This window comes from Solea solea, chromosome 18 (genome assembly GCF_958295425.1).
Source record: "Solea solea chromosome 18, fSolSol10.1, whole genome shotgun sequence".
In the NCBI taxonomy this organism is placed as follows: Eukaryota; Metazoa; Chordata; class Actinopteri; order Pleuronectiformes; family Soleidae; genus Solea; species Solea solea.
In genome coordinates this window covers 2,340,711-2,362,642 of record NC_081151.1, presented here as the reverse complement: position 1 = coordinate 2,362,642, position 21,932 = coordinate 2,340,711, and the positions used below count along the sequence as shown (strand labels likewise).

The following is a 21,932-nucleotide window of genomic DNA, read 5'->3' as shown; positions in this document are numbered from 1 at the left end:
GACATCTATGGCTACTACCATACTGTACATTTGAAATTAAAAGTCTCACATTAGGACTTTTTAGTTGAAAAAAATGATCAATTTTGAGATGTAATAAAAATACAATTTGCAACAAGTTCTGGACAAGACTGACTAGGTTGTGTTCAGGACATCTATGGCTACTACCATACTGTACATTTGAAATTAAAAGTCTCACATTAGGACTTTTTAGTTGAAAAAAATGATCAACTTTGAGATGTAATAAAAAAAAAAAAATTGCAACAAGTTCTGGACAAAACTGACCAGGTTGTGTTCAGCACATATATGACTACTGGCAAAATTGAAATCAGACATTTTGTATTGTACACTTTTAGAGAAATGTCAAGTTAAAAGTCTCACATTTGCACTTTTTTTAATAGAAAACACTGTCAAAGTTACAGTTATATGCAATAAATTTAGCAAAATTGTCCATAGGTCCTGGACAAGACTGACCAGGTTGTGTTCAGGACATTTATGACTACTAGAATACTGGAAATCACACATTTTAACTGTGCACTTTTTCGAGGAATTACAAATTAAAAGCTTCACATTAGTACTTTTTAATTCAAAAAGATGATCAAACAGTGCATATATAACTATCTATCTGCGTCAGATCTATGATACTTGACTAGCACCTGAAGGTTATTTTGAACACGCCCACTTAACGTCTTGATACACCTGTGTGCGCGCGCGCTGGGACTTCAGAACGGAACCTGTGTGTGTGTGTGTGTGTGGGGCTGAAGCTGCGGCTCAAAAATCTGACAATGGCGGTGAGTTGATTTCATCCCGGCACACATTCGAACGGCTTTAGAGTGTCAAAGAAGTTGCCTGACACGGAACTTCGTTAAACGTTCTGTTGACACGCGATTTTCTTTCTTAATAAAAGTTACGTCAGTTAGCTAGCCACTGTTAGCCGTCGCCTGACTTGCTAGGCTCGTCGTTCAGAATCACTTTTCACTGCGTTCACGGTGTGTTTTCTTGATTTAACACAGGAATTCAGACGTTTTAGACAGAAGTGTGTGCGTTTGGGCGAACAACGGAAAGAACCATTGAACACGAACACTAGTTTGCTCGTCTGAGAAATTTGAAAACTGGTAAAATACCGCGTGTTTTTGAACATGACGTCCGTTTGTGTCCGTTTTGTGTCATAAAATCTGTAGATTTTTTTAACTTCCACTCAAGTAAAGAAGTTTTTTACGTCTACAGTTAAACATAATGCATAACAGTAGTTTCTCTAACCGTTTGGTCGGTAAAACGTAGAAAAATTAGTGTTTGTCCAACCTGGAAATGATGATGTTCTCAAATGGTTCTTAAAGAAAATGTTCACATTTAAGAAGCTGAAACGATCAGAAATCTTGTTATATTAATGTAAAATAGTTGACCATTCATTTAGTAATTGATTAATAATCCATTATTCGAGTAATTATTTCAACCTTAGTGAAAAAAGTACCTTATTAAAACTAAATAGTAGGAGGAGAGCTTCTCCTGTGTGGTGCAACAAGATGACCTTAATCTCTAATTTGTTCATTTGAATTAAAATGACAACCCTTAAACTTAAGTGCAATGACAATAAAATATGTGGTTTCAAACGAGTCCAATTCTGTGCCAAAAGAGAAGCTAATAGGCAAGAAACATGTTTACAAAATTATATTAGACAGTTGTATTTTTCCCTTAAATGTTACCTGAAAGCCCCACTAGACTTAAATTTGTCTTTTGTATAGGATTAATCTAGGACTGAAACAATCACTCGTGTTTTTAAAGGAATTAAAACAAGTTTTCTGATTTCTCAACGTCTTAAATTTAAATATTTTATGGTTTCTTTGCTCCAAACGACAAAGAAATCATTAAAACTGACAAACACTGATGAAAATGTTCTGACATTTTATGGACCAAGTGATAACTTGAGAAAATAATGGACAGATCAATCGATTATGAAAATAGTGGTTAGTTGCAGCCCCAGTTTCATCACCACTGTGTTCGTATGTGATTGTGAATGGTCTCACTAGGAAAGGGACCAAAGCATTTGGTCTGTACATACGATCTGAAATAAAATGACTATTAAAACATGAGTTCATTCATTATTATGTGTTAAACACTTGGGATTCCATGTAACATCTAATAAGCAGAAACTATTTAATTATCTGCTACTGGTGACATAAGATATGTGATTTGTACAAATAAAATCTCCATATTACGTGTCATTTAGGTGTATATTATTATTATTATTGCTCGGTTATTTATCTTATTGTTTTGGCTAAATTATGGATCAACTGTTAGTATTTAACTGTATGATCAGATTGTGTTTTTTTTCTTTCACAGACATGGATGAAAGGAAAACTTCTGCTGCAAAATGCACCGCCAAGCTGGTTTGTCTGTAGAAACATGGTGGCGCACAATGGCATCCTCCGTAATGTACATATACAATCTTATTCTAAACATTGACATCCAAACCATTTATATACATTCATACTAAAATTGGTAGTATAATCAATTTTCTGTCATTACACCATTAATGTTACACTGTACCTTCTTTAATCTGAGAAACTTTAAACTTTCCTTTACACATTTGTACAACAGTCTTCTATGTATGACTTTTAAGTTTCTGTAACCATAATGCGAAGAAAAATATCCTGTTGCTCATTTTGTACCGTATGCTCACATCTACAACCTGCTGTTTCAAGCTGAAATCAGTTATTATAGATCCCAGCGGCGGCAGAACAGTCGGAAGCAGCGGCGGCAGAACAGTCGGAGGCAGCGGCGGCAGAACAGTCGGACGCAGCGTCGGCAGAACAGTCGGAGGCAGCGGCGGCAGAACAGTCGGAAGCAGCGGCGGCAGAACAGTCGGAAGCAGCGGCGGCAGAACAGTCGGAAGCAGCGTCGGCAGAACAGTCGGAAGCAGTGGTAGCGGAGCAGTCAGAAGCAGCAGCAGCCGCAGTGGTGGAACAATCGGAAGCAGCAGCAGTGATAGTGGGGCAGTTGGAAGCAGCAGCAGCAGCAGTGCTGGAACCTCCCTTAGCAATGGAGTCTTCAGCAGCACTACCAGCACTTGCAGCAGCAGCAGCAGCAGCAGCAGCAGCAGCAGCAGCAGCAGCAGCAGCAGCAGGGCCACCAGCACTTCAACTGGCAGCAACAGCAGCAGCAGCAGTGGTGGAAACTCCCTTAGCAGTGAAGTTTTCAGCAGCACTACCAGCACTTCCAGCAGCAGCAGCAGCAGCAGCAGGGCCACCAGCACTTCAACTGGCAGCAGCAGCAGCAGCAGTAGCAGTAGTGGTGGAAACTCCCTTAGCATTTTCAGCAGCAGCAGCAGCAGCAGCAGCAGCAGTAGTGGTGGAAACTCCCTTAGCAGTGGAGTCTTCAGCAGCACTTACAGCAGGAGCAGCAGCAGCAGCACTAAAACAGAAGCAACACCACCAAAACTGAAAGCCTCCTGCAGGGGCAAAAGACGAAGGTAGTACACTGTTTTTTACCACTAGGTGGCAGTATAACTATTTTCAACACAATGTGCCAAGCAGCTAATGATAACACTTACAGTACAACAGTAATAAACATGGTCACAGTGAGTACACACTGGTTTGTATATAATATTAAACACATACACATGTAAAAACATAAATGCAGTGTGTCTGTGACTGATTATTTGATTATTGTGTCATGTTTTTGCTGTTTTTGTCATCAGTCATCAGTGACTACAGGCCCGTGTTGATCCACAATGCATTCGCATTTAATGTATTCAAACACTGCTCTCAGAGAAACGAGTTGTCGTGTATGGTGTGCTGCAGTCGAGAGAGTCTACATGCATGTGTTATTCTCTTTCAGGCCAGAGGTCTTTAACAGGGAGTTTGACTGGGAGAGTGAAAAACAGTGTTATGTGCGCTCGGTCACCAGACACATAAAAGAGAATCCAGGAGTCCAAGGTGAGAAGAAAGAGATTCACCAGAAATCTTTATAACAAAACCTGTTTTACCTGAACAAGGAATGTTGTTTCCCTTTTTCGTTGTGTGTGTTTTCACAAGATGTCATGTCCGAGCTCTTCACGCTGATGAACCACGTGACTGAACAGACGCCAGGAGCAAATGACAGTCAGTGGCGGCATCCGTCTGACCTCACACGCAGGTAAAGCATTTCTTACTGAGGTTCTTAACAATCGGGCTGCATGGCAGAACTGTCTCGCTTTTCAGCTTTTTATCACCCGAATGATACTGTTACATGTGCTGTCAACTATGTGAAAGCAAGTTCTGTGCCTGTTTAAGTAAGTAAGTAAGTAAGTAAAAGCACTACAAGGCTTTTTGATCTTAAATAAACTATTTAAAGGTGCAGCAGATGCACCGTGTCATACAACACAGTCCTGGTGTTTGTTTAAGTACAGAGGTTGATTTATTTAGGGTTGGCTTCAAATGCAAACACTGCGTCATACAGTTGCAGCTCTGCAGCAGCCGTGCAGTTAGACACGTGCTGCACACGCGCACACACACATCCAGTGGCAATGGGAAGCGTGGCTCAGAGATCTGTGCTTCTTTTCAGGAACTACCAAAGGCACTTTGGCAACACAACCCCAAAGATGTCCCTATCGGACTGGCAGGAAAACAACTTAAAAACCCACGCTCGCTTTTCCAAAAGTCCCTGAAGACATAGTCTCACACGACCTTTTGCACTTTCTTTCTCAGTTTAATTTTCTGGTGTGTGTGTGCGTGTGTGTGTTTGCAGTTTGTCACTTTTTTTGCATGTTTCTCTCTATGTGAGTTGTATATATAAATTGCATGTTTTAATAATTTTATAATAATAAGTTTTGATAATTCAAATAATGTCTGACCCTTGACCTCAAACAAAATGTCCGTCTGGACTTTGTTTTGCTTATTTTAACCATAAAAGGGCCAGAAAATGTCTTGTGAGTTAAGCACTTTTGCAAAGTTTTCCTGAATAACTGTCAATATCTGGCAGTTATTCACAATTCACTGCATGCTGAAATAGTGTATTAACAATTTTATATGAAAAAAAAAAAAAAAAAGTGGTGTAGGTGTGCATTCACCAGATTTTGTGTGTTACATTTGATATTTGAACAGTATAAAACATTTAAAATAACATGTGTTTGAGTTTTTGTCTCACTGTCCAAAAACAGGCCAAAAAAATGGAAATTATGTACAGGCGTTTTCCAACTCTCTCCGCACTGGTGACAAAGACGCTGATTCGCCAACTTCCTGCAACAGCGTGAGTGAAATGACTGTAATAACAGTTTTAAAGTACAACTTCTTAGCTTGAGAATTTTTTTCTCTAAATTTAATATATATATATGTATATTTAAATCTTCATCTTAATTTTGCTAATAAAACCCAAAAGATATAATTGCTTATATTTAACTTATTTTTCAGGCTGTAAAAGTTACTTTTAAAGTATTATCTTAACTAGCATTTGCTGCTTATTTTAAGCCTTCTAAATACATCTCTAGACATCCTTATTTGTAGATTTAACAATCTTAATTCAAGAAATCTTGTCAAGTGAAATTATCTTGCTGCATGGACAGATAATCTCACTTGTTATGAGTACCTTTTTGCTCAGATTTAGTTTAGTTTTTATCTTGTTTTTAAACACAGAAATACCCAGTGTCTCTATATTATACATATAAAAAAACATGTTTTAAAAAAAATCAATTTTGTTCCACTTTCCAGTTATGGTTCCCAATTAAGATGAAAAACAGGCCTTTGTGGAAAATATTACATATTTTATTGAAGCATACACAAGTAAGCATACACCGTACTCTTCGTAATAGAAGTTTGTGTAACCTTGTGCATAATAATTTAACCATGCTAGCCCTCATTAAGCAATAACTGCTGCACACTTCATACAATGAATATAAACATGATAGCGCTAATAAAGCAGTTCATTTTTTTTCCTAAACCATGCTTCTCTGTGGATCTTTAGTCCTATATTTCAATGACCCCCGTGACGGAAACCTCCAGGCGTGTTTCTAGACTAATACAAAATACACATGGTGTAAGTTGTTTTTGAAAAAATCCTGTGTGTCTTTACTGTCCCGGTATCACGCCACCAAATCACCCCTCACAGCTCTGTAGAGTATTTTTCAGCCATTGTATAGTTTACACAAAGTGGTTTGAGAGAAGTCCTCAGTGTGTCATGTGTGGACGTCCAGATGTTCTCCACTGCTCCTTCTACCAAATTACCCCCTCACAGCACATTGATTATATGACCCCCTTATATGATTATGTGACCCTCCAGTGGAGGTTAAAGCGTAAGAAGATGGATTGATTGATGCTTATTCAGGGTTTCCTTTTTAAGAAGCATACAAGGAATCCATCCGTTTGGCTCATTTGAGCGATTCAGCTCCAGCCAGAGCCTTCTCAGCATAGCTTAGCACAAAGACCAACTCCGTTGTCTGGTTTGAAAAGTGAAGCCAAGGATAGAAGTAGCAGTTTATTTAAACACTCATTTACTCGTCTACTGCTTTATCCTCCACATGGCACCAATCCCAGCTGACGTAAGGGCGGAAACTGGGGGTCACACCCTGGACAGGTCGCCAGTCCATCACAAGGGCATGGTTTAGTGCATGTTTTGGACTGTGGGAGGAAACTGGAGTAAAGCCACGCACACACGTGGAGAACATGCAAACTCCACGCAGAAAGAGCCTTATTCTGATTTGAATGGAAGTCTGTGGGGAAATGAGCCTAATTCTCACTATAAGTGTGGTCTCAATCTGGCTTTTCCAGTACAGCGCGACGTCACTTTTGTAAAGTATGTTCCCAGTTAGAGGAAAATAGATGCTAAAGCGTATGCATGAGTGGACAACAGTGGTATTGACATGAGCCTGGTTGCAGGAGAAATGTGTGACTGATGGTTTTAGCCTCATACAGATATGAAAGTGGTGAGCTATTGTTTTTATTAACTCCAAATCAACGTGCGTACATCATAAATGTAGTTTCTAAAATGTCAAACTATTCCTTTAGGAGTGGTATTGGACAATAGACGGCCATATAAATAAATAAGCCCTACATCTAAATCATTAATAAGGGATATGTTATTCACATTGGCAACAGAGGATGCCATCATTTGAAGACATGACAACTCGGTTAATTGATTAATAAATAATTGATTATTTCAGCCTCTTGAACGTTTATTCGTTCTCTGCTCCTTTTATGACACTAAACTGAATATCTTTGGTTTGTGGACAAAACATTTGAGGACAAGTTGCAGCCCCACTGTGAAGTGAAAACCTTTTATGTTGTGTGAGCTACAGTTTTGGAGTTAAATGAAGGTGGCCACAGTTCAAAGAAATCTGCGGAGACGATCATCGTTATCTGTTTCCGTGCGGATGGATACCTCTCGATTTGGAGAGTCCAGTGTTCCCGGGGGGAAAGAGATTCAGCCTTCAGCTGCATATAGGAAGTTTTTTTTGAGGCGTTGATCGCTGTGGGTTACGCAGCAGAACACGCTTTCATAGTTTTGGCCGGGCAACGGCTTAGAAGTCTGGGTTGATTAGTCGGAGAGGACGTTTACGTTCAGGAAAACGTTTAAAAAGCCTCTGACATGAATAAGTGCTTATGGGAGGACAACAATCTGAGTTTTGAGAGGGAGAGGGGTGGCGAGTGGAAGGGAGTGATAAAAGCCTTCCACTGCATTAGTCATTCTACCCACTCTACCCAACCGTAACCTTCATTGCTCTCTTACCTGCCTTTAATGGATTTCCCTCCACTCCACGTTTGTCTGTGGGCGCTGTAATCTGCAGTCGTCTGTTTACAACAAATGACTCGTCAGCGAGGTCGTTTGTCACTTTTATGTGGATGATTATTTCAAATCTGGCAGATTTTTCTTTTGAAATAACTACTTAGTAAAAAAAGATATTATTTTTTTTCGCCCCTATTGCACATAAACACCACAAGGATATAATGTAATAGAAATACACGTCAGTAGAATGTGATGAAAGAGCTCATAAATTAAACCAAAAACAAACAAAAAGCTCCATGGACGTTTTCAACAGTGCCCTCTTTCATCACGGGGCTGCACATTTGTCACATTGCTTGTTACAGTACATTTCATAAAAAGCTCTCCAACAAGAGAGCCACCAAACAAGAGTGAGATATAAAATGTATCTACACGTACGCCACTTTATTCCCTCCACAGGTTTAGACTCGTTTTAAAAGCGTCAATTAATGTGACGTCTCCCACACTTTAAATATGACGTGAAGGGTAAAAGCAGATGACACAAAAGTCAGAAGCAAAACCGTACGATATAGTAGATATTTTTAAGGCAGTACTTTCGAGTTTAAATCAGCCCTCAAATACAACATCTACGCTCTTAAAGCAAGTCCCGTTACGGATCACAGTACCTTTTTTTTTTAAACCACAGTTGATCCCTTTTTGTTTCAAACCAAATATTGACTTTGAATTGAGGAGAAAAAAGTGTCGACTGAAGCCCTTCTGTCATGTTGACGTCACAAATGTTAGTCTTAGGGTTAAAGACTGGGCTCGTAAAAAAGTTTTTAGTTTTTTTCCTCATGCTCGCTGGCAGAAACCAAGGTTTTTACAAAAAAGACTTTTCTCTTAAAGTTCAAGGGAACGATCACCTGAAAACAAACGAGGGATTGATTCCTTCACAGTTTCTCCATCTGCATCTGAACATTGCATGCTGGGAGGTTGACCTCTCAACTGAGAGGCCGCAGAGTTCGTGTCCTGGCGTTTGCACTTGACTGAGGGCGGTTATTGCTGATAAAAGGGATCTTCACTTTTAGTCCATGTCTCTGCAGACTTCCACAGAGTTCAGTCCCTTTTTTTTTTTTTTTGAAGTTCATTAATTAAATGAATCCACTCCTCCATCAATGGCAGGCTCCTCCTCCTCCCCCTCCCCGGCCCAGAAATGCTTTGAAATCCATCAACACTCAAAGAGAAAGACACGAGGAAATACTAAAGGGCTCATCCTGGAATGTGGAATGTAACATTTCAGAAATCTATATTAAAAGCAGCAAAGAAGTAAAAAGAGAATATCAAAAAAGCAAATGGGAACCAAAAGTGTTATGGACTTCACTGTAGACGCTGTACGTGTTAGTGAGGTGAGTATTTTCAGTCAATATCAGTCGCTCGAAAGCTGACTCGTGAAATGGCCAATTAAAAAAAAGAAAAGGGTTAGGTGGAGTCTGGGTTTCCTGAGGTGGGAATATGAGCCCCGCCAAAATGAAAAGACTTCCCACAGGGCGGTGAAGAGTTTGCCCTTTGTGGAGAGGTGGGTCGAGGATTTAAATTTTGATTTAAATATAAATAAATAAATAAATACCCAAAGCAGAACGGGGGAGCTCTGGTGGCACTTTGTTAAAGTACAGTGATCTACAGCATTTATCACTGACTGAGTGAGAACATGGTGCTACAAGGAAAACAGGCTGTTAAAATGAGGTTCAGGTACGGGGGGGGGGGGGTTTGCATCTCAGTGCAGCCCAAAAATGGCAAAAGGTCCACGTTTGTGTTTGTTGATAACGCTCTAAAAGGTTGTAAGAAAAGAAGACGTGACAGAGGGAGAGAGAGAGTGAAAAGGTCTCTGGCTCTGTTTATCGGCTTTGGTCCCTGGGGTTTCTTTATCTGCAGCCGCTCCACCGCCGGAGCCATTTGGCTGGAATCTCAGCTGCTTCCCCACGGTACAGTAGTCATTGAGCACAGCACAGCCACAGTCTCTCCAGCTCCAGCTCCGGCTCCGGCCAGGTCTGGTCTGACCCCCCCCCGGTTTCAGCACCAGGCCTCTGTGCCAAAGGAGAGCAGGCGCCACGGAGGGAACCATAATCTCAGCCTCATCCTAACAAGCTCACAGGCTTAAAAAAAGTGCCTGCTTGTTTGTGAGAACATGTCGTGTAGGATAAAGAGAAGATGTCCTGGCAGTCACACCTCAATGATGTTCACAGATGGCATCTTGTTGTTGTTGTTGTTGGAGAACTGTGGGAGGAGAGAGGCAGATGACAGGTATGAGAAGGCTACAGTCACAGGAATCATCAGGCCGGTTTCCACCAAGTGCTACAGTTCAGCTCCGTGCATCATGCAGTTACTGCAGAGTTATTCTGATGGTCAAAAGTTGTAAAAGTAACAAAAATGACCAGTCACTTTTGGCGCTTGCTGTTCAGCCACTTTTTCTTGTCTGATACCAATACAGTCCTTTCACACAATTATTCAGGTTTGTTTTCTGTTTCTATCTTAACTGTAATCTGTAATCTTCAGTCATAGATTTGATTGGTCAACAGAGAATTATCACTTCCGACTCTGGGAATGAAAAACAAACAAAGCTTGTCTTGAGATAAACAGCAGGAAGTGCTGGGTTTGTTTCCTGTGATGACATCACACTGAACTGCACTGGCGTCACTCGGTGGAAACTCGGCGATCAAGTTCACCTGAAGATGCACCTCGGCTTTGATGTTTTATTGATGTTTTATTGATGTTTGGTGGCAGCAGTATTGTGATTGTGTGTGACTTTTGTTCGGTGCTCTGGTTTGAACGCAGCAGATGGATATGGTTTGTGGTTCTGTTCGCTGATCAAAAGACAAGTCATAGGAAGCAATGACTGCAGTGGAGTTAGCCAGCGGTTTGCTGAATGCTGCACAGTCCATGCACTTAATGGTGGCCGTGCGTGAAGCAGTTACAGTGATTTTTCACATGACACTATGAGTGTTTGCGGCGTGAGGTTTCAGTGGCCGGGATCATTCACCTGCCCGGTGCCGCTGGGGGGGAAGGTGACCGAGGAGAGGAGGAGGAGGGGGTGGGTTATACCTTACTACGCAACAGCCCCCCTGTTGGGTGTTCAGGAGTGCTGCACTCTGAGGAGTTTTTGGCTTTGTCCTTGTTGTTGTTGGGCTCGTTGTCTTTTATTATGTCGTACTGGCGACAGAAGAGAGCGATTACACCTGAGAGGGAAACAAACAAGTGGAGGTCACAGTCAGTCAACACTGACTCGTCACCGAAACACAAATGAAGTCTGCTTCGTGGAGCGCTTTGATTCCTCACCTGCCCACATGATCAGCACCGCCACGATGATGATGAGCTCCCCCGCCCTCAGCTGTGTGCTCTGGCCCACTTCCTCCATCGTCACCTCGTCTGAAGGAGATAAGAAGTGGCATGTTTATAAATCTGTACACGCTGCCATTGTGGCTGTAGAGTTTCATTTTAGTGTCTTCCTGCCCTGCTGTAGTGTGGATGGCAGGCGTATCCAGAGCATTTTTACACAAAATCAATACAGTGTTGATGACGCCGAGTTTAACCCTTAAATCTCAGAGGAAAAAAAAAAAAAAAAAAAAAACTATAAACACACAAAAAACAAAAAGTACTCAAAATGTATAAAATCAGGGTTGAATTTGTGAAATTTGGAAATACGTCACAGTTCAAAGTTCACTTGGCTCAAACATGAACAAAAAGAAAAGAAAAAACGGTCAAACTTTGTGACTTCTGCACAATTATTGCTACTTAACTTTGACTCAACAACACATAAGAACATGAAAAAAAATGAATATATATATGTAGTAGTAAAGTGATAAAGTGAGGCTTCAGGGTAATATTCATTGTGTAATATATATAAAATGTGTTGCATTTACATACAGTATAACTAGCCTCTAATGCAAGGATGTTTCCAACATGGAAGTGCATTTTTTTAACTGTTCAGCCTTAGTCCAAAGGAAATCCTTATAAAATGAAGGAAAGGGAAAGTCATCATTTAGTGACAGTCCCTAAGGGAGGCTCAGCAGCAGTCTGTGAACACTTTATTGTCTCTCCAAACTTTTGTGATACACTTTAACTGCTCATGGTAATTCAGTCATTTTGTCAGTGCACCTGCTGCTCATACATCCCATGACTCCACAGTCACATCAGCTCTGTCTTACACTCTTAGTCTTGATTTCTGCCGACTAAGCACTTTTCTTTCTTGGATTCAATATTTGTCTTTTTTTTGCTGAGTAACAAACAACTTATTCACTCACATGCAGTTTCTCATCTTGTAATCATCTTTATTGTTTTTTTCTTCTGCTACAGTATTTGTCGTGTCAGACATTTTATACATAAGGAGTTTTATTGATGCACGTTCAGCTTTTATTTTAGAGAGATGCAGTTCTTGCGCACTGACAGTGTCTTGCTCTTAGTTCTTGAGTCTCACAGAGAGTTGGTGTAACTATTTCACAGCAGCCCAGTCCTCTAAATGTTTAGTCAGTCAGTTCCATATGACTCTCTCTGTGTTACTCAGTATAGCAGTGTTTTCATGTCATTTTGCCTGGTGACATTTTTCCCCTCACTGCACACGAGCAGTGGCAGCCAGGTTGGAAGTATGAAAATACAAAGAAGCATCAACGGAAAGTGTCAGAATTGAATTCTATACTGCTCACAAAACCCACTCACAGTGCTTCCTGTCCCTGTGTTTCCTCTGTATACACACAAATGCTCCCTCAGACAGGTCTGATAGTATTGCTTGACAGAGCTGGTTTTCAGATGCAGGAACAGACAGAGCAGTAGAAAAAGATGATTGTGTGGAAGATATGGAAGCTACCAATAAGTTTTTTTTTCTGCTTTTTTAAAAATGTCCTCCGATTAAGTGATTTTAGACAGTTATTCCAGAGTAACTTTAAATATCTGGCAGTTATTTCCAATGTACTGCATGCTAAAATAGTGTATTAACAATTTATATTTATAAACATATATATGTATATCCATACACATATATATGTGATGTAAGAATTTGAACAGTGTAAAACATTTGTTTGAGTTTTTGTCTCTATGTACAAGCGTTTTTTTCCAACTCTCGACAATTTGCCGACTTCCTGCTAAAAGCGTGAGTGGAATTACCGTAATAACCACAAAGTTGGCTTTCACATGTCACTTCTCAGCTTTCAGAAACCGTTGGATTTTTTCCCGATAGTATAAGCCGTTGCGTAATTGCGACGATGCATAGTTTACTTGTGCAGACGTATCGTCTGCTTTACACTCGGTGTTAAAGGCTTAATGAAGAAGAATGGTTACTATCACGATCTGTTCAAACCAACCTCAACAAAACATCATCTCTGAAGCTGAGTGACCGCCAGGAGTAATCGAAGAGCCAATGGTTTGTTTTTCTCTGCTCGTAAATGCAGCTCTCCTGTGCGGAGTGGAGGCCTGCAGGTCTCAATCAAACACAGCAACAACACACAGTGTCTGCTTCTCGCACTGCCCAGTGGAGTGTTGTAGAAGTCAAAGGTTCGATCTAAAGTTCACCACGACGGAGAAAGCAACCTGTTTCCTTTTTATTAGATGCAGCGAGTGACATTTGGAGGCTCCAGTGTGGAAGGAACCCCGTGCTCCAGTAGCTTTTGGCAACAAGCAATTCAGTGGATGGATTGGCCTCTGTTGTGCAGTATTAGCTGATCAAAGCGAAGTAGCCTATGGCCTCGTTCAGAGTAACTGCTCAGCTGTAACACCTCCGTGCTCACTGACCACACAACACAAAGTCTGAGTTCAAAACTCTGTGATCCACCTCAGGAAATAAACGCTAATTGATAATAAAAGTTTTCACCCTCTGTTATTTAGATTTTGACTCTTCTATTATTGATTCGTCTCTCGTAAGTACACAGAGTATTTTAACTGTTAAACAAACAGAGCTTGAAACACATCTACTTGCAACCTGTTCTATTGCTGCAGTGGAATAAAAAAGTATCGGGCAGCAGGGTAGAACTGAGGACTGTTAAGATTACTAAGGTAAATCTGGGAAGTTCCTTTACACCTGAATCGAATCTCACTGATCATAGTATAGTATGTCGTCCAAAATCACCAAAAAAAAGTCATAGTATAGTTTGTCGTCCAAAATCACCAAAAAAAGTCATGGTATAGTATGTCGTCCAAAATCTGTCATAAATGTCATAGTAAACTATGTCTTCCAATATCAGTCAAAAAAGTCATAGTATAGTATGTCGTCCTAAATCAGTCCAAAAAGTCATAGTATAGTATGTCGTCCAAAATTGGTCAAAAAAGTCATAGTATAGTATGTCGTCCAAAATTGGTCAAAAAAGTCATAGTATAGTATGTCGTCCAAAATTGGTCAAAAAGTCATTGTATAGTATGTCGTCCAAAATAAGTCAAAAAAGTCATATAGTATGTCGTCAAAAATTGATCAAAAAAGTCATAGTATAGTATGTCGTCCAAAATTGGTCAAAAAAGTCATAGTATAGTATGTCGTCCAAAATCACCAAAAAAGTCATAGGTTAGTATGTCGTCCAAAATCAATCAGAAAAGTCATAGGTAAATATGTCGTCCAAAATCTGTCCAAAAAGTCATAGGTTAGTATGTCATCCAAAATCAGTCCAAAAAGTCGTAGGTTACTATGTCGTCCAAAATCAGTCAGAACAGTCATAGGTTAGTATGTCGTCCAAAATCAGTCAAAAAAGTCAAAGGTTAGTATGTCGTCCAAAATCAGTCAAAAAAGTCAAAGGTTAGTATGTCGTCCAAAATCGGTCAAAAAAAGTCATAGGTTAGTATGTCGTCCAAAATTGGTCAAAAAAGTCACAGGTTAGTATTTCGTCCAAAATCAGTGAAAAAAGTCATAGGTTAGTATGTCGTCCAAAATCAGTGAAAAAAGTCATAGGTTAGTATGTCGTCCAAAATCAGTGAAAAAAGTCATAGTATAGTATGTCGTCCAAAATTGGTCAAAAAAGTCATAGGTTAGTATGTTGTCCAAAATCACGAAAAAAAGTCATAGTTTAGTATGTCGTCCAAAATCAGTGAAAAAAGTCATAGGTTAGTATGTCGTCCAAAATCAGTGAAAAAAGTCATAGGTTAGTATGTGGTCCAAAATCTGTCCAAAAAGTCATAGGTTAGTATGTCGTCCAAAATTGGTCAAAAAAGTCATAGTATAGTATGTCGTCCAAAATTGGTCAAAAAAGTCATAGGTTAGTATGTCGTTCAAAATCACGAAAAAAAGTCATAGTTTAGTATGTCGTCAAAAATCACGAAAAAAAGTCATAGGTTAGTATGTCGTCCAAAATTGGTCAAAAAAGTCATAGGTTAGTATGTCGTCCAAAATCACGAAAAAAAGTCATAGTTTAGTATGTCGTCCAAAATCAGTCCAAAAAGTCATAGGTTAGTATGTCGTCCAAAATCAGTCAAAAAAGTCATAGGTTAGTATGTCGTCCAAAATCAGTCAAAAAAGTCATAGGTTAGTATGTCGTTCAAAATCAGTCCAAAAAGTCATAGGTTCGTATGTCGTCCAAAATCAGTCAAAAAGTCATAGGTTAGTATGTCGTCCAAAATCTGTCCAAAAAGTCATAGGTTAGTATGTCGTCCAAAATTGGTCAAAAAAGTCATAGTATAGTATGTCGTCCAAAATTGGTCAAAAAGTCATTGTATAGTATGTCGTCCAAAATAAGTCAAAAAAGTCATATAGTATGTCGTCAAAAATTGATCAAAAAAGTCATAGTATAGTATGTCGTCCAAAATTGGTCAAAAAAGTCATAGTATAGTATGTCGTCCAAAATCACCAAAAAAGTCATAGGTTAGTATGTCGTCCAAAATCAATCAGAAAAGTCATAGGTAAATATGTCGTCCAAAATCTGTCCAAAAAGTCATAGGTTAGTATGTCATCCAAAATCAGTCCAAAAAGTCGTAGGTTACTATGTCGTCCAAAATCAGTCAGAACAGTCATAGGTTAGTATGTCGTCCAAAATCAGTCAAAAAAGTCAAAGGTTAGTATGTCGTCCAAAATCGGTCAAAAAAAGTCATAGGTTAGTATGTCGTCCAAAATTGGTCAAAAAAGTCACAGGTTAGTATTTCGTCCAAAATCAGTGAAAAAAGTCATAGGTTAGTATGTCGTCCAAAATCAGTGAAAAAAGTCATAGGTTAGTATGTCGTCCAAAATCAGTGAAAAAAGTCATAGTATAGTATGTCGTCCAAAATTGGTCAAAAAAGTCATAGGTTAGTATGTTGTCCAAAATCACGAAAAAAAGTCATAGTTTAGTATGTCGTCCAAAATCAGTCAAAAAAGTCATAGGTTAGTATGTCGTCCAAAATCAGTGAAAAAAGTCATAGGTTAGTATGTGGTCCAAAATCTGTCCAAAAAGTCATAGGTTAGTATGTCGTCCAAAATTGGTCAAAAAAGTCATAGTATAGTATGTCGTCCAAAATTGGTCAAAAAAGTCATAGGTTAGTATGTCGTTCAAAATCACGAAAAAAAGTCATAGTTTAGTATGTCGTCAAAAATCAGTCAAAAAAGTCATAGGTTAGTATGTCGTCCAAAATTGGTCAAAAAAGTCATAGGTTAGTATGTCGTCCAAAATTGGTCAAAAAAGTCATAGGTTAGTATGTCGTCCAAAATCAGTCAAAAAAGTCATAGTTTAGTATGTCGTCCAAAATCAGTCAAAAAAGTCATAGGTTAGTATGTCGTCCAAAATCAGTGAAAAAAGTCATAGTATAGTATGTCGTCCAAAATCACCAAAAAAAGTCATAGGTTAGTATGTCGTCCAAAATGTCATAGGTTAGTATGTCGTCCAAAATCACCAAAAAAAGTCATAGTATAGTATGTCGTCCAAAATCTGTCAAAAAAGTCATAGTATAGTATGTCGTCCAAAATCGGTCAAAAAAGTCATAGGTTAGTATGTCGTCCAAAATCAGTGAAAAAAGTCATAGGTTAGTATGTCGTCCAAAATCAGTGAAAAAAGTCATAGGTTAGTATGTCGTCCAAAATTGGTCAAAAAAGTCATAGTATAGTATGTCGTCCAAAATTGGTCAAAAAAGTCATAGGTTAGTATGTCGTCCAAAATCACGAAAAAAAGTCATAGTTTAGTATGTCGTCCAAAATCAGTCCAAAAAGTCATAGGTTAGTATGTCGTCCAAAATCAGTGAAAAAAGTCATAGATTAGTATGTGGTCCAAAATCTGTCCAAAAAGTCATAGGTTAGTATGTCGTCCAAAATTGGTCAAAAAAGTCATAGTATAGTATGTCGTCCAAAATCGGTCAAAAAAGTCATAGGTTAGTATGTCGTCCAAAATTGGTCAAAAAAGTCATAGTATAGTATGTCGTCCAAAATTGGTCAAAAAAGTCATAGGTTAGTATGTCGTCCAAAATCACGAAAAAAAAGTCATAGTTTAGTATGTCGTCCAAAATCAGTCCAAAAAATCATAGGTTAGTATGTCGTCCAAAATCAGTCCAAAAAGTCATAGGTTAGTATGTAGTCCAAAATCAGTGAAAAAAGTCATAGTATAGTATGTCGTCCAAAATCACCGAAAAAAGTTATATTATAGTATGTCGTCCAAAATCACCAAAAAAAGTCATAGTATAGTATTTAGTTCAATAATCATAGTATTACCTAAAGTAGTCTTAGTTACTGTCAAGGGTGGGATTCGAACCAGTGTCCACTGAGGGAGGCTGGTACCAAAAGGCAGCATGATAAACCGCTCAGCCAACTGAGATGACAGAAAAGATACGATTTAACCCACACAAGACACACAATATTTTCCAAAATCAGTCAAAAAAGTCATAGTATAGCATGTCTTCCAAAATTGGTCAGAAAAGTCATAGGTTAGTATGTTGTCCAAAATCGGTCAAAAAAGTCATAGTTTAGTATGTCGTCCAAAATCTGTCCAAAAAGTCATAGTTTAGTATGTCGTCCAAAATTGGTCAAAAAAGTCATAGTATAGTATGTCGTCCAAAATTGGTCAAAAAAATCATAGGTTAGTATGTTGTCCAAAATCACGGAAAAAAGTCATAGTTTAGTATGTCGTCCAAAATCAGTGAAAAAAGTCATAGGTTAGTATGTCGTCCAAAATCAGTCAAAAAAGTCATAGGTTAGTATGTCGTCCAAAATCAGTCAAAAAAGTCATAGGTTAGTATGTCGTCCAAAATCAGTCAAAAAAGTCATAGGTTAGTATGTCGTCCAAAATCACAAAAAAAAGTCATAGTATAGTATGTCGTCCAAAATTGGTCAAAAAAGTCATAGGTTAGTATGTCGTCCAAAATCACGAAAAAAAGTCATAGTTTAGTATGTTGTCCAAAATCAGTGAAAAAAGTCATAGGTTAGTATGTCGTCCAAAATCAGTCCAAAAAGTCATAGGTTCGTATGTCGTCCAAAATCAGTCAAAAAAGTCATAGGTTAGTATGTCGTCCAAAATCAGTTAAAAAAGTCATAGGTTAGTATGTCGACCAAAATCAGTGAAAAAAGTCATAGGTTAGTATGTCGTCCAAAATCACGAAAAAAAGTCATAGTTTAGTATGTCGTCCAAAATCAGTCCAAAAAGTCATAGGTTAGTATGTCGTCCAAAATCAGTCAATAAAATGTCATAGGTTAGTATGTCGTCCAAAATCAGTCAAAAAAGTCATAGGTTAGTATGTCGTCCAAAATCAGTCCAAAAAGTCATAGGTTCGTATGTCGTCCAAAATCAGTCAAAAAGTCATAGGTTAGTATGTCGTCCAAAATCAGTCAAAAAAGTCATAGTTTAGTATGTCGTCCAAAATCAGTCAAAAAAGTCATAGTTTAGTATGTCGTCCAAAATCAGTGAAAAAAGTCAGAGTATAGTATGTCGTCCAAAATCACCAAAAAAAGTTATATTATAGTATGTCGTCCAAAATCACCAAAAAAAGTCATAGATTAGTATGTGGTCCAAAATCTGTCCAAAAAGTCATAGGTTAGTATGTCGTCCAAAATTGGTCAAAAAAGTCATAGTATAGTATGTCGTCCAAAATCGGTCAAAAAAGTCATAGGTTAGTATGTCGTCCAAAATTGGTCAAAAAAGTCATAGTATAGTATGTCGTCCAAAATTGGTCAAAAAAGTCATAGGTTAGTATGTCGTCCAAAATCACGAAAAAAAAGTCATAGTTTAGTATGTGGTCCAAAATCAGTCCAAAAAGTCATAGGTTAGTATGTCGTCCAAAATCAGTCCAAAAAGTCATAGGTTCGTATGTCGTCCAAAATAAGTCAAAAAAGTCATAGGTTAGTATGTCGTCCAAAATAAGTCCAAAAAGTCATAGGTTAGTATGTCGTCCAAAATCAGTGAAAAAAGTCATAGTATAGTATGTCGTCCAAAATCACCGAAAAAAGTTATATTATAGTATGTCGTCCAAAATCACCAAAAAAAGTCATAGTATAGTATTTAGTTCAATAATCATAGTATTACCTAAAGTAGTCTTAGTTACTGTCAAGGGTGGGATTCGAACCAGTGTCCACTGAGGGAGGCTGGTACCAAAAGGCAGCATGATAAACCGCTCAGCCAACTGAGATGACAGAAAAGACACGATTTAACCCACACAAGACACACAATATTTTCCAAAATCAGTCAAAAAAGTCATAGTATAGTATGTCTTCCAAAATCAGTCTGAAAATTCATAGTATAGCATGTCTTCCAAAATTGGTCAAAAAAGTCATAGGTTAGTATGTTGTCCAAAATCGGTCAAAAAAGTCATAGTTTAGTATGTCGTCCAAAATCTGTCCAAAAAGTCATAGTTTAGTATGTCGTCCAAAATTGGTCAAAAAAGTCATAGTATAGTATGTCGTCCAAAATTGGTCAAAAAAATCATAGGTTAGTATGTTGTCCAAAATCACGGAAAAAAGTCATAGTTTAGTATGTCGTCCAAAATCAGTGAAAAAAGTCATAGGTTAGTATGTCGTCCAAAATCAGTGAAAAAAGTCATAGGTTAGTATGTCGTCCAAAATCAGTCAAAAAAGTCATAGGTTAGTATGTCGTCCAAAATCACAAAAAAAAGTCATAGTATAGTATGTTGTCCAAAATTGGTCGAAAAAATCATAGGTTAGTATGTCGTCCAAAAAAAAAGTCAGAGTTTAGTATGTCGTCCAAAATCAGTCAAAAAAGTCATAGGTTAGTATGTCGTCCAAAATCAGTGAAAAAAGTCATAGGTTAGTATGTCGACCAAAATCAGTGAAAAAAGTCATAGGTTAGTATGTCGTCCAAAATCAGTCCAAAAAGTCATAGGTTCGTATGTCGTCCAAAATCAGTGAAAAAAGTCATAGGTTAGTATGTCGTCCAAAATCAGTGAAAAAAGTCATAGGTTAGTATATCGTCCAAAATCTGTCCAAAAAGTCATAGGTTAGTATGTCGTCCAAAATCAGTGTAAAAAGTCATAGGTTAGTATGTCGTCCAAAATCAGTGTAAAAAGTCATAGGTTAGTATGTCGTCCAAAATCAGTCAATAAAATGTCATAGGTTAGTATGTCGTCCAAAATCAGTCAAAAAAGTCATAGGTTAGCATGTCGTCCAAAATCAGTCCAAAAAGTCATAGGTTCGTATGTCGTCCAAAATCAGTCAAAAAGTCATAGGTTAGTATGTCGTCCAAAATTGGTCAAAAAAGTCATAGGTTAGTATGTCGTCCAGTCAAAAAAGTCATAGTTTAGTATGTCGTCCAAAATCAGTCAAAAAAGTCATAGTTTAGTATGTCGTCCAAAATCAGTGAAAAAAGTCAGAGTATAGTATGTCGTCCAAAATCACCAAAAAAAGTCATAGTATAGTATTTAGTTCAATAATCATAGTATTACCTAAAGTAGTCTTAGTTACTGTCAAGGGTGGGATTCGAACCAGTGTCCACTGAGGGAGGCTGGTACCAAAAGGCAGCATGATAAACCGCTCACCCAACTGAGATGACAGGAAAGACACGATTTAACCCACACAAGACACACAATATTTTCCAAAATCAGTCAAAAAAGTCATGGTATAGTATGTCGTCCAAAATCTGTCAAAAAAGTCATAGTATAGTATGTCGTCCAAAATCGGTCAAAAAAGTCATAGCACTGTATGTCTTCCAAAATCAGTCCAAAAAGTCATAGGTTAGTATGTCGTCCAAAATCAGTCAAAAAAGGCATAGGTTAGTATGTTGTCCAAAATCAGTAAGAAAGGTCATAGGTTAGTATGTCGTCCAAAATCAGTCCAAAAAGTCATAGGTTAGTATGTCGTCCAAAATCAATCAAAAAAGGCATAGGTTAGTATGTCGTCCAAAATCCGTCAAAAAGTCATAGGTTAGTATGTCGTCCAAAAATTGGTCAAAAAAGTCATAGTATAGTATGCCGTCCAAAATCAGTCCAAAAGTCATAGTATAGTATGTCGTCCAAAATCAGTCAAAAAAGTCATAGTATAGTATGTCGTCCAAAATCAGTCAAAAAAGGCATAGGTTAGTATGTCGTCCAAAATCAGTCAAAAAAGTCATAGGTTAGTATGTCGTCCAAAATCACCAAAAAGTCATAGGTTAGTATGTCGTCCAAAATTGGTCAAAAAAGTCATAGGTTAGTATGTTGTCCAAAATCAGTCAAAAAGTCATAGTATAGTATGTCGTCCAAAATCACCAAAAAAAGTCATAGTATAGTATCTCGTCCAAAATTGGTCAAAAAAGTCATAGTATAGTATGTCGTCCAAAATCAGTCCAAAAAGTCATAGTATAGTATGTTGTCCAAAATCACCAAAAAAAGTCATAGTATAGTATGTCGTCCAAAATCACCAAAAAAAGTCATAGTATAGTATGTCGTCCAAAATCTGTCAAAAAAGTCATAGTATAGTATGTCGTCCAAAATCGGTCCAAAAAGTCATAGTATAGTATGTCGTCCAAAATTGGTCAAAAAAGTCATAGTATAGTATGTCGTCCAAAATCTGTCAAAAAAGTCATAGTATAGTATGTCGTCCAAAATCCGTCAAAAAACTCATAGTATAGTATGTCGTCCAAAATCGGTCTAAAAAGTCATAGTATAGTATGTCGACCAAAATCAGTGAAAAAAGTCATAGTATAGTATGTCGTCCAAAATCAGTCAAAAAAGTCATAGTATAGTATGTCGTCCAAAATCTGTCCAAAAAGTCATAGTATAGTATGTCGTCCAAAATCGGTCCAAAAAGTCATAGTATAGTATGTCGACCAAAATCAGTGAAAAAAGTCATAGTATAGTATGTCGTCCAAAATCGGTCAAAAAGTCATAGGTTAGTATGTCGTCCAAAAATTGGTCAA

At 38.1% G+C, this 21,932-nt stretch overlaps 2 protein-coding genes across 6 annotated transcripts in view; one reads left to right on the top strand and one right to left on the bottom strand.

Moving 5' to 3' along the window:
* Positions 1-709: 709 nt before the first annotated feature.
* Positions 710-5,084, top strand: LOC131444843 (uncharacterized protein DDB_G0271670-like). The gene is made up of 6 exons (XM_058615526.1): positions 710-788; positions 2,338-2,430; positions 2,700-3,466; positions 3,835-3,932; positions 4,032-4,131; positions 4,540-5,084. Exons 1-6 carry the CDS (start codon positions 783-785, stop codon positions 4,640-4,642), a joined length of 1,167 nt encoding a protein of 388 aa, XP_058471509.1. The 5' UTR covers positions 710-782; the 3' UTR covers positions 4,643-5,084.
* A 1,074-nt stretch (positions 5,085-6,158) lies between these two features.
* Positions 6,159-21,932, bottom strand: part of fndc5a (fibronectin type III domain containing 5a) — an 83,197-nt gene continuing 67,423 nt past the window's right edge. For 4 of the 5 annotated variants that reach the window (XM_058614814.1, XM_058614811.1, XM_058614812.1 and 1 more), the window contains 3 exons: positions 11,002-11,091; positions 10,768-10,901; positions 6,159-9,942 (listed from right to left, as the gene is read on the bottom strand). In XM_058614814.1, coding sequence (XP_058470797.1) covers positions 9,889-9,942; positions 10,768-10,901; positions 11,002-11,091 — 278 coding nt within the window. In that variant the 3' untranslated portion in view covers positions 6,159-9,888. Of the gene's footprint in view, positions 9,943-10,705; positions 10,902-11,001; positions 11,092-21,932 lie in introns of all 5 variants that reach the window. The other variant, XR_009233734.1, reaches the window with a different exon arrangement.

Coding starts and splice junctions, on each gene's coding strand:
- LOC131444843 (XM_058615526.1), top strand. Junction 3,467..3,834: donor TGCAGGGGCAAAAGACGAAG/GTAGTACACTGT, acceptor ATTCTCTTTCAG/GCCAGAGGTCTTTAACAGGG. Junction 4,132..4,539: donor CCGTCTGACCTCACACGCAG/GTAAAGCATTTC, acceptor GCTTCTTTTCAG/GAACTACCAAAGGCACTTTG.